Below are 13,762 nucleotides of genomic sequence, written 5' to 3'. Positions count from 1 at the left end.
CAAATCCTTTTATCTGTGTGTATCTAAACTTTGAGTTGACGGTCATCTGAACTATCTTTACCTCTGAGGACACAGCTAATTCAGGTCACATGGTGTCACACACACACACACACACACACACACACACACACACACACACACACACACACACACACACACACACACACACACACACACAAAGAAAATGCTTGAAGATGACAAGAATGAAAAATAATATATATGGGGGGGAAAAAAGTCTGAAGGAGGATGGAACAGTGGGAAAAGAAAAGGATGGGGAAAAGAAAGGCTGAAGAAGGGAAACTATAGAAAAGGAAGAAAATGAAAATGTTTAAATGAAAGATGCAAGGAGAGGAATATAGGAAGAAATGAAAAATTTAGTGAAACTCAAAAAGCAAAAGAAACAAAGGAAAGAAAATAAAGAAAAAGGAACGAAAAGGTAAAACAAATTGAGGGACGTGTTGTCTGAAGAAGGGAGAATAAAAAACAATAGAGGAAAATAACAGAAATAAAAAAAGGAGTAAAGAACAATAAAAGTGAAATAAATGAAGGAAAGGTGTAAGAAAATAAAAAAAACAAACAGGAAGAAATAAAGAGACGCTATATTAATATATACCGTAGAAGGAAGCTTGATTGTGCCATGGATTACTTGAGTAGAAGTACTTGAGTACTGCGGTGTCGGGTGTCAGGACCTCCGCGGGCCTGCTGGGGGAGGACCTGGTCTAACTTTAGGAGTCGTGTCAGTGTGGCGGTGGTCGCTGTCACAGGAGGACGCTTCAGATCGAGGTAAGAAGAAAACACACACACACACACACACACACACACACACACACACACACACAGACACACACACACACAGACACACACACACACACACACACACACACGTCAGAGGGTTTTCTAGCAGCAGCAGCAGCAGCAGCAGCTTCTGGACTCTGAGTTTTCAGTGGTTTTCTCTGTGGTGTGAAGCTCAGAGCCTCTGAGGTCTGTGAGCTGCTGTCAGGCCCACAAGCTCAGGCAGCTGTCATCACCTTAAAAATAGACCTGCTGGAAGGCCTCATGACACAAACACACACACATTTACTGCGACATCACCCCGATAACCGCCCTGGATTTTAAGCTTCATCGCTGCTGAGTCCCACTCCCTCCATTTATCAGCTGATCTATACATTTAGAGGGAAATTGTTTGGGAAATGGTTTCTAAAGTTTGTATTACTGTCAGACTTGAGGCTGACGTCTCAGACTCACATATTGCTCAGACGAGTGTCTTGATTCTGAGGTTTGTCGTCTCAGACTGGACTCCAGTTGTTTGGGCTGGTTTCTCTCAAATATCTGCAGTGTTTTTTCACTGTTGGACTAGTTTCATGGGAAAGTCCGTTTTTGTCTTGCTTGTATTAATAAACCAGGTTACTTGAGTCTGGATGCTTAAGCTTGTCCGTTTGTTTGATTTAAACGTAGAAAATATGTGTTTGCCTTTCCATCGTTTCACAAATCGTAGTTGCTTTGGTTGCCATGGCGTCCGCCAGCGAGAGCGAGGAGAGCAGCGACCAGACGGTACCAGGTGAAGATGACGAGGAGGGGAGCGTCCGGGGGGTCCAGGCCCGGTACCTGCGCTGCCCGTCGCCCAGGTACAGTCCTGCTCAGACCAGCTGACGTTCCACCCCTCATCCAACACAGAAAACCATTTTAATTCATTTCGACTGGCTGCAAAGTGTTTCCACCTGATTTCACAAACCTCCACGAAGTTCTCGTTAACCTCCGACGAAAACATCACAGGATCATTGGTGGAATTGAAGAGGAAGCTTGTGTCATTAAATTAAATTAACGGCCCAGACGGACGGATTCTCTCTGTCCAACAGATTTCTGTTGTGTCTGAAAACATTTCTTGGAAAAATTCAGTTTTGCAGTTATATCTGAATTTGTACAACCTTTTGCAGAAAGACATTAAATGTAATACTTTGCTGAAGCATCCCACTGTGTAAATAAGCATATTCACTGAAACCAAGACGAGCGAGTGAATCTTCTCACTCGGTTTCGTTGTTCTTCCAGTTTCTCCACGATGTCAGAGTCCAGGTTCTCCGCCATCTCCGGATCGGACGCCGCCAGCATCTTCATGGAGCCCATCCACCTGTCGTCGGCCATCGCTGCCAAAAAGATCATCAACGAGGGTCAGACGGGAAGCTGCCCGCACACATTGACAGAATTTCCCACAACCATTCAAGACGACCGACACAGTTTAGTTGTTTGGGTCTTTTTGTCACCGTGACCCCGTTTAAACTAACAAGTAAAAAATAAACGGGATTAATGTTGCCAGCACTCAGAGCAGCTTCAACCACAGATACAGTGAATGTAGGATTAAACCTAGTTCTGCTTAGAATTAGACCGAATTCTCAAAGGGTTGTGACTGGATGATGCTCCGTCCTCGTCCTCGATGAGCTTTGTGTCCAGACTTCAACACGCAGGGATCCGATCGGGCCACACGAGGTTTATTCTCTTTACATAAGACACACTTGTACTTTCAGTGCTCGTCTCTTCGCATTGACATGCTGAATTGTGAAATGTAGAAGTTTAATTCGGTCAAACGCTCTTCAATTACGGTCCCTACACGTCTCGATCCTTCAGACGGTGATGTCTCATGATTGCAGAAATTAGCAGCTTTGACACATTTCCGAGCAGATTTCTGCTCCGACGTTACTGCAGCAGCCTAATGTATGATCCTGGCTTCATTTCACTCAGTGCCGCTGCAATAATGGAGAATTTTGTAGCAGCTTCACAACATTTACAGACGAGAAGTTGGAATCCAATTGCCTCTAACGTGTGTGTTAAATAACCAAGGAGATGATGACACTTGTGATATTGCTGCAGATGGAGTGATTCGGTGTTTATTCCTCTCCTCCTCAGAGCTGCCGCCTCGTGGCGTGCGCTCCGAGTCTGTCACTGACTCCATGTTGGAGACGGCCGAGCAGCTGATGGTGGAGGACCTCTACAACCGCGTCAGAGACATGATCGACGACCGCAGCCCTTACAACACGCCCTGCGTGCTGGACATCCAGCGCGCCATGGTGCAGGAGCGCCTGGAGGCGCCCACCAACCCGGTGGACGAGGTGTGGCCCAACATCTTCATCGCGGAGAAGTGAGTCTCCAGCTTCAACCCAGCCAACACTTTCTGTCTCGGGACTTTTTAAGGCGTTTCATCACATAAAGCAGAGAAAGGCGGATAAAACTGGTGGAAGCTGAACTTAACATATTTTATTATTCATTTTCTGCACATTTTTTGCAAATCCTCTGAAATTTCACATTAAAAGTACAAAATGTGATATTTTAGAGATGAAAATCAATATAACCTCAATTAATAAACTGATTGAGTCAATTCTGTGTCAACACGGTTTCAAATTGATTTAGTGCTGCAATGCAGATTTCCTCCACAAGATGGTGTATAGAGTCACTCTCACCATCAAACACAAAAAGGGTTCACTCTCTTGGCTACCACATGATGGTTTAGTCCATGATGAGCAGGCAAACATCATTAACACACTGGACACAATGCAGAACTAAACACTGAAGGACACACAGGAACAAATCAAACATGACCGTCCAAGATGCAGAACAGACGTGACTTAAAATTCTGAAGTTCCTCCTTTAATAGTCATTTAGTTGTGCAGCTACAGTCGGAAGTGAAACGCTAAAGAGTTACTGAACAGATTCTCATTTCCAGTCACATCACAAAGCTCCTCTTTTCTAACTGAAGGCCACTTTTTTTAATATACAAAAGATTTCATGATGGATATGAAGCTCTGATTTTAATTTCTTTGAAAATATTTAGTGGTTTTCTCAATCTATAAACTCCCTGTTTTTGATTAAAATTGGCTTTTGGGTATTTCAGATCTCTCAAAACGTTCCGTCTCTCTCTCTCTGACAGGTCGGTGGCGGTCAATAAGGCCCGTCTGAAGCGAATGGGAATCACTCACGTCCTGAACGCCGCTCATGGTACCGGAGTCTACACCAGCCAGTCGTTCTACGCCGGCATGAACATCCAGTACATGGGCATCGAGGTGGACGACTTCTCCGACGCCGACATCTCGCCGCACTTCCGACCCACCGCGGAATTCCTGGACGAGGCTCTGCTGACGCACAAAGGTGAGACGCTCCCTGGCGGAGGAGAATAAAACAGCAGCAGCTCTCAGCTGGTTTCATTCCAGTGACGACTTTGTTTTGACTCTTTCATGTGATCTGTTGCTCATCTCATTAAGTCATTCAAGTAAACGACACCAACAGTTTCCTCTTGTCCCCCGATTGCCGGAGGGGAACCGTCTTTAAGTTTTTCGTTTATTCAAATGAAGCCATTCATGAGTCTTCCAGGAAGTTTATGACCGTGACAATTCTTAAAATGACAGTAAATAGTTAAAGAGGTCGATGATATATGCCGGGTTGAAGACTTTTATATTTAACTAAAATATACATAGAAGAAAATATGCTATTAAAGACAACTTTTAACATTTCAGAAACAAGTCCTGTAGGTCAACAAACATTGTCACAAATGTGAAAAACTTCCTAAAAAGTATTCCGAATGCAATACAGAGCATTATGAAATGATTATTGTTTTGATGAAGGGCAGCAACAAACAGAAAGAAGTTGAGTTTTATTTATTGAAGTGTTAAAAAAAAAGCAGAATTTGTGATAATCCCAGTGTGTAGCCCCGGAATCACCTGAATTCACTTTTTGTACCATCTGACATGACATGATTTATTTAACTTTCCTGCAGAGTTACAGCTCCCAGCTTTGTTATACAAATAAAGACGTTTGATGGCTGCAATCATTCATGACAATTTAGACATTTTTCAGGGTAAATTTGGTCAAATGTGTTAAGAATGTTTTTTAATATTCAGCCAAAATTTGCTGAAAGAAATGGTTCCGATCTGTGTTTTCTCATTCTTATGGGTTTTTTTTCCTTACTGATTTGTTTTACTGTTGCTTCATTACTCGAGGGAACGACACACACAAACCTGTTACATCACCAGATCTAAGTAAAACTATTTCATATTTGCCCCGAGCAGCGTCCCACAGTGACGATCCCAAACAGATGATCCGTACTGCGTCAATATCCTGTTTTCAGAGAAGAAGCGCCTCCTCGGCCTGCCTTCTTGGAAAACTGCCTTCGTCACAGTGTCCACGTTGAACCTGAAGCCATCAGCAGCTACAATGGAGCGTCTCTTGATTTCCCCGCAGGCTGTAAACAGCAGATCAGATCACTTCCATAGGGAAATAATACTATTTTAAATGTTGTTTTTATCGCTCACTACGACATTCAGCAAATACACTTTGATCCTGGGAAAGAATCCTTACATTGTGTGGCTCTACTGAGCAAACGCAGCATCCTGAATCTGATGAGCTGGATTTGTTAAGGACACCTGAGATGAAGAATTACGGAAACGGTGTGATCACAGAGTTAGTTTGTTTGACCAATGATACGAAGAAGAATGAAAAACCTCAGGAATCCTGATGGAAACTCTAATATTTTCTAGTTTAACAGACAAAGTAGAATCACTAAACTACTATTGTACAGAAAAATGTTATAATGAACCTGGATGAAACTGGAAAAGGCTTCATGTTCTCAGTAATGTCAGATCCTGCTTCGTTGTTGGTGTTAATGTCCGCTTCCCTGTGCTCGCAGGAAAGGTTCTGGTGGTCTCCATGATGGGCGTCAGCCGCTCTGCGATCCTGGTGGCGTCCTACCTGATGATCTTCCAGCACATGGCCATCATGGAAGCGCTGACCTCCATGAGGAAGAAGCGTCCCATCAACCCCAACGAAGGCTTCCTGAAGCAGCTCCGCCAACTGAACGAGAACCTGATGGAGGAGCGCGATGACGACGACGACACGCTCAGCCAGTGCTCCGTGATCGACGCGCGCGCCCGAGCCCGCATCTTCGGGGAAGGCGGGTGTGACGAGGACGACGAGGATGATGATGGTACTGACAAAGAGGAGGAGCAGAGCATGGTGGAGGTGAAAGCTCAGTCCATCATGATGGAGGAGGAGGAGGATGGACAGAGCGTGATGAGCAGCGTGGCCTCCTCTGCCGCCGCCGCCGCCCTGCAGAACGGAGTGATCGGGCTCCACAACGGGCGGGACAACAAAGAAGCAGCCGGCGTCCAAGAGAAGCTCGTTCTGCCGGAGAGCGAAGATCGGGAAGACGGCGAGGACGATGACGGTCTCGACAGCATGATCCGCGAGTGGCAGCGGAGGAATGAAAAATTCCAGAGGGAAGATTGGTGGGAGGCGCAGCTCAACAGCGACGAGGAGGACGGCCCGTCCCCCGGAGACGAACGTCCCCAGAAGGCAAGAGGAGGCGCGGACGGCGACGTGGAGAGCGTGACCAGTGAGGACGTGCGCGTCATGAAGGAGCGGCTGAAGCGGCGCAGCAGGCGTCCCCCCTCGGAGGCCGCGTCCACCTCAAGTTACTCCAGTTACTCCGACCTGTGGAAGCAGCGTCTGAGGGAGATCGAGGAACAAGCCGCCGCTCGCTACCGCAAGAAAGAGGACGACGAAACCAGCGAGAGCACGGCGGCAGAAGGCGAGGGACGGAAGAAGAAGATTGAAGACGAAGTGGAGAGCATCCTCTCTGAGGGCAGCTCCATGTACAACTTCTGCCAGAAGAACAAGGAGAAGATGTCGCCGCTGGAGCGCTGGCGGGTCAAGAGGATCCAGTTCGGCTGGAACAAGAAAGATCGCGAGGACGGAGAGAAGAGTTCGGTCGGTGACGGGGGCAGCGGTGAGGGCGAGAGAGAAGCCAAGACGCCGTCCCTGCAGGATGTCAACCTGACGGCGTATCAGTCGTGGAAGATGCGGCAGCAGAAGCGTCTCGGGGAGGAAAACACCGACGAGATTCTGGAGATGAGCCGCGGCGAAGACTCGGCCACCGTCAAAAGGAGGCAACGACGCGAAGAGCTGCTGGAGCGGTCGAGGAAAACTTTGGAGGAGAGTCAGTCGATGTGCGGCTGGGAGACGGAGAGCTGCGTCAGCGGAGGAACAATCCCGCTGTCCGCCTTCTGGGCCGGAGCCGGAGTCACCGGGCCGCCGAGCGCCGCAAACGACGACAACATGTCCATGCTGAGCGGAAGGTCGTCTGTCATCTCTTCAGTTTCACAACCTCGCAGCATGAGCTCCACACAATCTGCACTGCCGGGGAGCGCCGTGCCACCGGTTCCCCCCATCCTACCGGTTCCAACCGTCCAAGGTCCCGGCGGCGAGCCCATGGTCAATCTGGCGAGCATCCAGAACTGGATCGCCAACGTCGTCTCGGAAACGATCAAACAGAAGCAGGGTGAGATGAGCCTGCCTCCTCCGTCACGAGCCGGCTCTGAACTGAGCTTCGGCGGAGCCAATAGTGTGATCTCGGGTCGGGGGGTGGATGACGACAGAGCTTCCCTGCTCAGCGGAGCATCTTACTCCAGCGCGCTGTCGCAGGGCCGCGGCAGGACGCCGTCCGTGCTCTCGGGCGGCAGCGCGAGCAGAGTCTCGGGGCTGAGCGACAGAGCCTCGGCATTGAGCTCCAGCCTTGGATTTACCAAGAAAAACAAGATCACCACCACCAGCGTGCCACTCTTCAGCCTCTTCCAGGACCAGGTGGACCTCGGGAAACTGGACGCCATGGACAAGGAGATCAAGTCCGAGATGAGGGGCAAAATGGCCACCTACGAAAAGAAGAAGATCCTGGAGGACAATAAGCGCAGCACCATGTACAAGAAAAAGAAGCCAAAGGATGAGGAAGATGAGGATGAGGCTCAAAAGAGAGAAGAGGAGTTTCTTGAGGAAGCAAAGAAAAAGGAGAAACCGAAGAGGAGCTTCGGTCAGTCCGGCTGTCTGAACCTCAACCCGGCTCTGGAGAAAGATAGAAACACCAGCGTCGACGACTGGCTGAAGAGTGTGAGACCGCCTTCCAGGAAACCCGCCTCCGGGGCTGAAGCCGGTTCGTCAGAAGACCCGTACGACGACCTGGACGCCTCGGCTTCCGAGTTTGACTTCTCCAGCCGCAGGGCCTCCTACGCTGCCGACGAAGACGACGAGGAAGCGCCCGGCGTCACTTCCAGATATCAGCCGAAGCCACAAGAGGACGGACGAGGTGGCGACGATGCAGAATACGCCAGCAGCGGTTTCACGCGGCCCTCCGGCTACAGCCGAGTGGGGAGATCGTACGGCGCTCGCGACGAGTCGGCGGAGAGCTACGGCGACTTCTCTGCCAAGAGGAAGTTTGCTCATCACTCAACCTGCGACAGAAGTGAGGCAGAAGGAAGGAGGAGCCGCAGAGAGGAAGCACAGACTGAAGAGGAGGTGGAGGACGACATCAGCGCCTTCCTCGCCCAAACCAGGCAGCGGGTCCGAGCCCGAGCCGCCGCCGAGGCTAACGACGACGAGGTGCTGGCTGCGTGGCGGGCGCAGCTGGAGGCCAAGGCACAGAGTCGCAGTGAATCTTAGAAGAGACGACGTAGTTTCAACTGAGATGGGCTGGATACTTCCTGCTGCTAGTTCAGAAAATGATATGATGAGAACTGCACGCTTCCTACTAAGTCATTTCTGAGCTTCCTTCTGAGTCATAAGGAAACTACGCACCTTTATACTGAAATATATGATCAAATTCATCATAATGAGGTGGTTTGATACAGAACTGCTTATACAAGTAGATAAATCTTCCATCACACTCATTAGCGTCACTGCTGGATGTAAATCTCAACATAAATCACATTTTGTTCCTATTTTCATTAAAAAAAAGCTTTTTAAATCATGTTTTAAATCCCCTGCTATTTATTCTATTATTACACTAAATATTCAGTTACACAGTAAATTCCGATTTATCAGCAGCAGTCATGTTGCTTCATCAAAACACAAAGAAAAAATGCTAATTAATCCAACGTAATCACTGCTATATTGTAGGATATTCAGTTAAAACTGTTTGTCTTTGATAAGAAAGAACTCCTTCGTTTAGCTGAGACGATTATTAAAAGAAATCTATGATTTACTGCCATCTTGTGGCCACTGGGGAAGTGGATTTTTTGGGTTGTTTTTTTACATCTTGATGATGAGCGTCAACGCAAATAAAACTGAAAAAATAAGTTTAATTTGTGTTTTTAGAACATTTCCCATCGTTTAAATTGTTTTTATTATACTTTTCCTTCTGTGTGTCTGTGTGATGTTGCACATGTGAGACTGAAGCACACAGCACACAGCACGGCTTATTGTGAAGCTTTACATGCCACCGAGGGATAAACCACAGCAGGAATGTTGATCTCCTGGTTACACTTCGAGCTGAGGAGTTTATAATCTAATATCACAATTACCTGGTCTTATTTGTTTAGTGTTTTTAAAAATCCAGTAGTAAAGATGATTATCATTGTTAAGGAAAAATCTGATCACACTGTCAACAGAAAAGAGTTTGAGCTGATTTCACAGTTTATTATTGACCTGTTGTGGAGTCTACAGCTTGTTGTTGTAGTTGCAGGAGCAGTTCAGGTTTTTTTTTATATTATATTGATAAAACAAAAACTTGAATGCATGACTTTAACCCTGTAGTTGTATTTGCTCTGCTGAAGTTTTGCAGGAAGGTTTCAGAGCTCATACCTGAGAGATTAAAGTATTACCAGGTCTGTTCACATTATTGAGGCATTAGGCGGAAAACGTGGCCTCCGGGTCACCAGACTGGACTGAGAAACGATCTGCTGCCAATCAGGAGTGAAATCCCTCTGAGACGTGAACTTTCACAACGAACTTTGGCGAGACGTGCAGTTTTCCTCAGCTGTGAAGGAGCACGCTTCCTACGCCATGGCGAGCTGGTGGACGACTGCGGACATGCTGGACAGTCTGGACCTGGAGGAGAACTCCATCGTGACCCGGGTCATTCAGGCCGTGGGGCTGTTTGGAGATATTCTGTCACTGGAGGACACCATGGAGCCCATACCGTCTGAAGATCAGGAGCAAGAGGAGGACGCTGCTCCAGAGGACGACGGCCAGGAGAAGGTCAGGATGAAGGAGCCAGCTGGAGAAGAAGAAACTGATCAGGAGCAGAAAGACTGGATGAAGGAGAATGGAAACAAGGAAATGAAGACAGAAGAAACAGAGAAGGTGGAGGAGGAGGAGGACGTTGTAGAGGGTGGAGGACAGAGCAAAGAGAGCGACAAGGACGAAGTCCAGACGTTGGAGTTGAAGTTTCCTGACGATTCAGGAGAAGAACATGAGGGTGACACAACATCGAGCCGGAATCAAGTGGGAGATGAAGAGGAAACGGAGGACGAGAAACCACAGGAAGTTCTAGAAATAAACAAAGTGAGTGATGAGGAAGGAGAGGACGGAGGAAGTGAGGATGATGGAATAGAGCGAGACATCATGTTTGAAAATGAAGAAATAGAAGTGTTGAAGTCTGAGACGGAGGTGGAAGAACAGGAAGAGGAACTTGTAGGAGAGAAAGAGGCTGACGTGGAAGGAGATGTTGGAGAAAACATGGAGTCTCACCGGGAAGAAAGAGAAGAGATAGAGGTTTGGAATGACGAAATGGACAGAGAAAACCAGACAGAAGGTAGAGAAGAAAGAGAAAAGGTGGCTGGAGAGAGCACAGAAGAGAAAAGGAGTGACATGGAAGGAGAGGTTGGAGTGAAGTTTCATGAAGGAGATGTAGAAGAGAAATGTGAGGATGAAAACGAAATGGCAAAGGAGGACAAGGAAGAAGAGATGAGGAGTGACGATGTGGAGGAAAAATGTGATGAAATCACAAAGATGGAGGAGGAGGAGAGGACTGAGGAAGAGCAGGAGGTTGGAGAAGCAGAGGGAAGGAATGAAAACGAGGAAACGAAGTGGCACAATGAAGAAGAAGAGAAAGGTGACGGAACAGAAAGAGTGGACTCTGAGGAAGGAAAGGAGGAAAGAGAGCTGGAAGAGAGAAATACTGAGGAGGAGAAAGAGATGGAAGAACAGATTGAAGAAGAGTTGGAGTTGAAACCTCATGATGAAGAAAGTGTAGGAAAAGATCACCCTGGTAGTAATGATGGAACAGAGAAAGAAAAGGAGGCAGAAGAAGGAACAGAACAGGTGGAGGATGAAGAAAGAAAAAATGAAGTGGAGACCGAAGAGCTGACGGAAGAAAATTATGAGGGGCACATAGAAACTCAGGAGTGTAAAGAAAAGAAAGGACGAATAGAAGACGAGAGAGAGGAGGATGTGGAGGAGAAAACAGAAGGGCCGGATGAAGAAGAAAAAACTGAGTTGCTTCTAGAAAAAGGTGAAGAAAAACTCCAGGAGGACGAAGGGCAAGAGAGACGAGAAGAGAATCGGGATGCAAACGACAGAAGAAAGGATGGTGAAGATGAAGAAGAAAGTGAGGAGGGCAGAGAAGATCAAGTGATGGAGGAGAGGACTGAGGAATGGAGGCTTGTGGAAGACGAGTGTTGTGCCCGAGAAGAAATGACGGGAGCAAACCAGACGGAGGAGGAGGAGGAGGAGGAGGAGGAGGAGGCTGAAGAATGGAGGCTTGTGGAAGACGAGTGTTGTGCCCGAGAAGAAATGACGAGAGCAAACCAGACGGAGGAGGAGGAGGAGGGGGAGGAGGAGGAGGAGGAGGAGGAGGAGGAGGAGGAGGAGGAGGCTGAAGAATGGAGGCTTGTGGAAGACAAGTGTTGTGCCCGAGAAGAAATGATGAGAGCAAACCAGACGGAGGAGGAGGAGGAGGAGGAGGAGGAGGAGGAGGAGGAGGCTGAAGAAGGAAAAGAGGCTGATGAAGAAGAAGTTCCAGGAGACCATGATGAAGGTTCAAAGCATCCAGATCAGTCAGGTTCCCTGACGCTGCCTCCTCCCTCCCCAGGCTCCAGCCAGACCTCCACCCGGGCCTCCAGCCGGACCTCCACCCAGGCCTCCAGCCCGGCCTCCAGCCCGGCCTCCAGCCTCCTCCCACATGAGGAGCCACACTCTGTCAGAAGCCCCGGCGGGGACGTTAATCCCACATGGCCGAGCAGCAACAAAGAGCCTCGCCGCGCCTCCCTCAGCCTCTCCACCGCCTGCAGACAGGATCCTGCCGCAGCCCAGGACAGCGCTCCGGACCCTCACCCCCCGACTCTGCAGTCCCGGCATCCAGGTGAGGCGGCGACACACAGGTGAAGATCTCAGGTCGTCCTGCAGGTTCCAGATCTGCTTGATGAGGTTCTTTGATCAGGATTTTTAGGACTGAGACGAATGCAAAAGAGGGATATTACTGTCTTACTTGTCTTATAGTTACTCCCAGGCCACGTTCATCTAAACTTTTAATAAAATATAGATTTTAATGTCTGTTTACCAACTTTCAGATGCTTCAGATTCATATAAACATCATCCTTCTCTCATATATTGAATATTTTAGTCTTGTTCCTGTTTTGTTCATAAATGATTTCAAACTGTAAAACAACACAACCCGTCGGATTTTATTTGGATTTGATCCTGTAAATCTGCTCTTCAGCTGTGGAAATGTACAAACTTTATTTGGTTGAACAGATATAAGTGGCAGGACTGGCAAATTTGAAAAAAAAGCACATTTAAACATTTTGATTACAAAAGAATATCACAAATAAAGTCCTAATAATTCCTCCCCATAACCTAAATGAGTATTTATGTTGTGCCATGCTTCACAGCTTTCATTGTTTTCTTTTCTAAATGTTGGACTATCCATCTGGAAGTTGCACACTTTGTTTCAGCGTGCGTTACATAACTGCAGCGGTGATTGGCCGGAACACAATTACTCAGAGTGCAGATTCAGGCCGGAGAGTTAATTAGTTCATTAAAATACCATTAAAATTCCACAAAGATGACATTCACGCGAATGCCAAAAGCGAATCATCATTAAAAAGAAACTCCACAGACCGAATTGAATCGCTTCCCGTCATGCTTTGAAAGTATTTTAATTAGGAAACAGTGACAGGAGATGTTTCTGCCTCCAGAGCTGCAGGTTTCAGGCTGCAGGCCGCAGGAGGACGTTTTGCTGATGGACGCCGCCGCTCAGGCGACAGTGGAGGACAGAGGAGAAAACAAAGGGCCCGGTCTGAGTCCCAGCACAGGAAGTCCAGGGACAGAGGCCACAGAGGTCAAAGGAAACGACGACAGAGGAAGTCAAGACTCTCCCAAGATGAACGGCGAGGGTGACGCAGCAGACGACAAGAATAAAGATGGCCGTCAGCCGTCGAAGTACAAAACTGTCTCCTACAGAAAGATCCGCAGAGGAAATACCCGACAGAGGATCGATGAGTTCGAGTCCATGAACTTGTGATCAAGGCACAGATTTTGGATTTGGTAGCTTTTTTGCCATTCTTTAACAAACAGTAGAGACAGAGCCTTGTGGTACTCCACAGCCAATGGGTGCTGTGTGTCATGTATCATGTATTTTACCCCACCGAGTCCCTCCTCTCATTAGCAGGGCACAGGATATAGAAAATACTTCAATTTTAGTCCCTGGTAAATGTGAGCCGTCAGATAATAGCAAATAAATTGTATTTTTAGAGATAATATTTTAATTAATAATGTATAAACTGACTCAGACTTTTAAGGTTATTATAACTTCAGTGAAGTGTTAGAAAATGAGCACAGTGATACTGATACTGTCTTAGTTCTTCATAGTCAGATAATTACTGTTGTTTGACATACATCATTTAATTTAATATTATTAAAGACCTTGAAAGACATTGTATGAGACATTTCTTTGTTTATATGTGATATCTTCCAGAGGTGTGCTGCATGGGTTAAAACTCCAGCAAGGTCATTT

General features: G+C 47.3%; 2 protein-coding genes across 2 annotated transcripts; both read left to right on the top strand.

Annotated features, from left to right (window-relative positions):
• The first annotated feature begins 745 nt into the window (after positions 1–745).
• dusp27 (dual specificity phosphatase 27) lies at positions 746–9,129 on the top strand. Its single transcript, XM_080493007.1, has 6 exons — positions 746–783; positions 1,496–1,625; positions 2,047–2,165; positions 2,899–3,130; positions 3,917–4,134; positions 5,669–9,129. Exons 2-6 carry the CDS (start codon positions 1,510–1,512, stop codon positions 8,467–8,469), a joined length of 3,486 nt encoding a protein of 1,161 aa, XP_080349133.1. The 5' UTR covers positions 746–783; positions 1,496–1,509; the 3' UTR covers positions 8,470–9,129.
• A 681-nt stretch (positions 9,130–9,810) lies between these two features.
• On the top strand, positions 9,811–13,675 carry LOC308127565 (uncharacterized protein; the record flags this gene model as incomplete). Its single annotated transcript, XM_080492696.1, has 3 exons — positions 9,811–10,561; positions 11,669–12,109; positions 12,945–13,675. 3 exons carry the CDS (start codon positions 9,811–9,813, stop codon positions 13,268–13,270), a joined length of 1,518 nt encoding a protein of 505 aa, XP_080348822.1. The 3' UTR covers positions 13,271–13,675.
• Positions 13,676–13,762: the final 87 nt, after the last annotated feature.

Source organism: Lipophrys pholis (genome assembly GCF_963383615.2).
Source record: "Lipophrys pholis genome assembly, chromosome: 23".
Taxonomy (NCBI): domain Eukaryota; kingdom Metazoa; phylum Chordata; class Actinopteri; order Blenniiformes; family Blenniidae; genus Lipophrys; species Lipophrys pholis.
This window is presented reverse-complemented; position numbering and strand designations above follow the sequence as displayed.

Excerpts from the sequence above, each read along its gene's own strand:
- dusp27 (XM_080493007.1), top strand. The coding sequence starts at position 1,510 with ATGGCGTCCGCCAGCGAGAGCGAGGAGAGCAGCGACCAGACGGTACCA. Across the intron at positions 3,131-3,916 it reads AACATCTTCATCGCGGAGAA|GTCGGTGGCGGTCAATAAGG; the intron begins GTGAGTCTCCAG and ends TCTCTCTGACAG. Across the intron at positions 4,135-5,668 it reads GGCTCTGCTGACGCACAAAG|GAAAGGTTCTGGTGGTCTCC; the intron begins GTGAGACGCTCC and ends CTGTGCTCGCAG.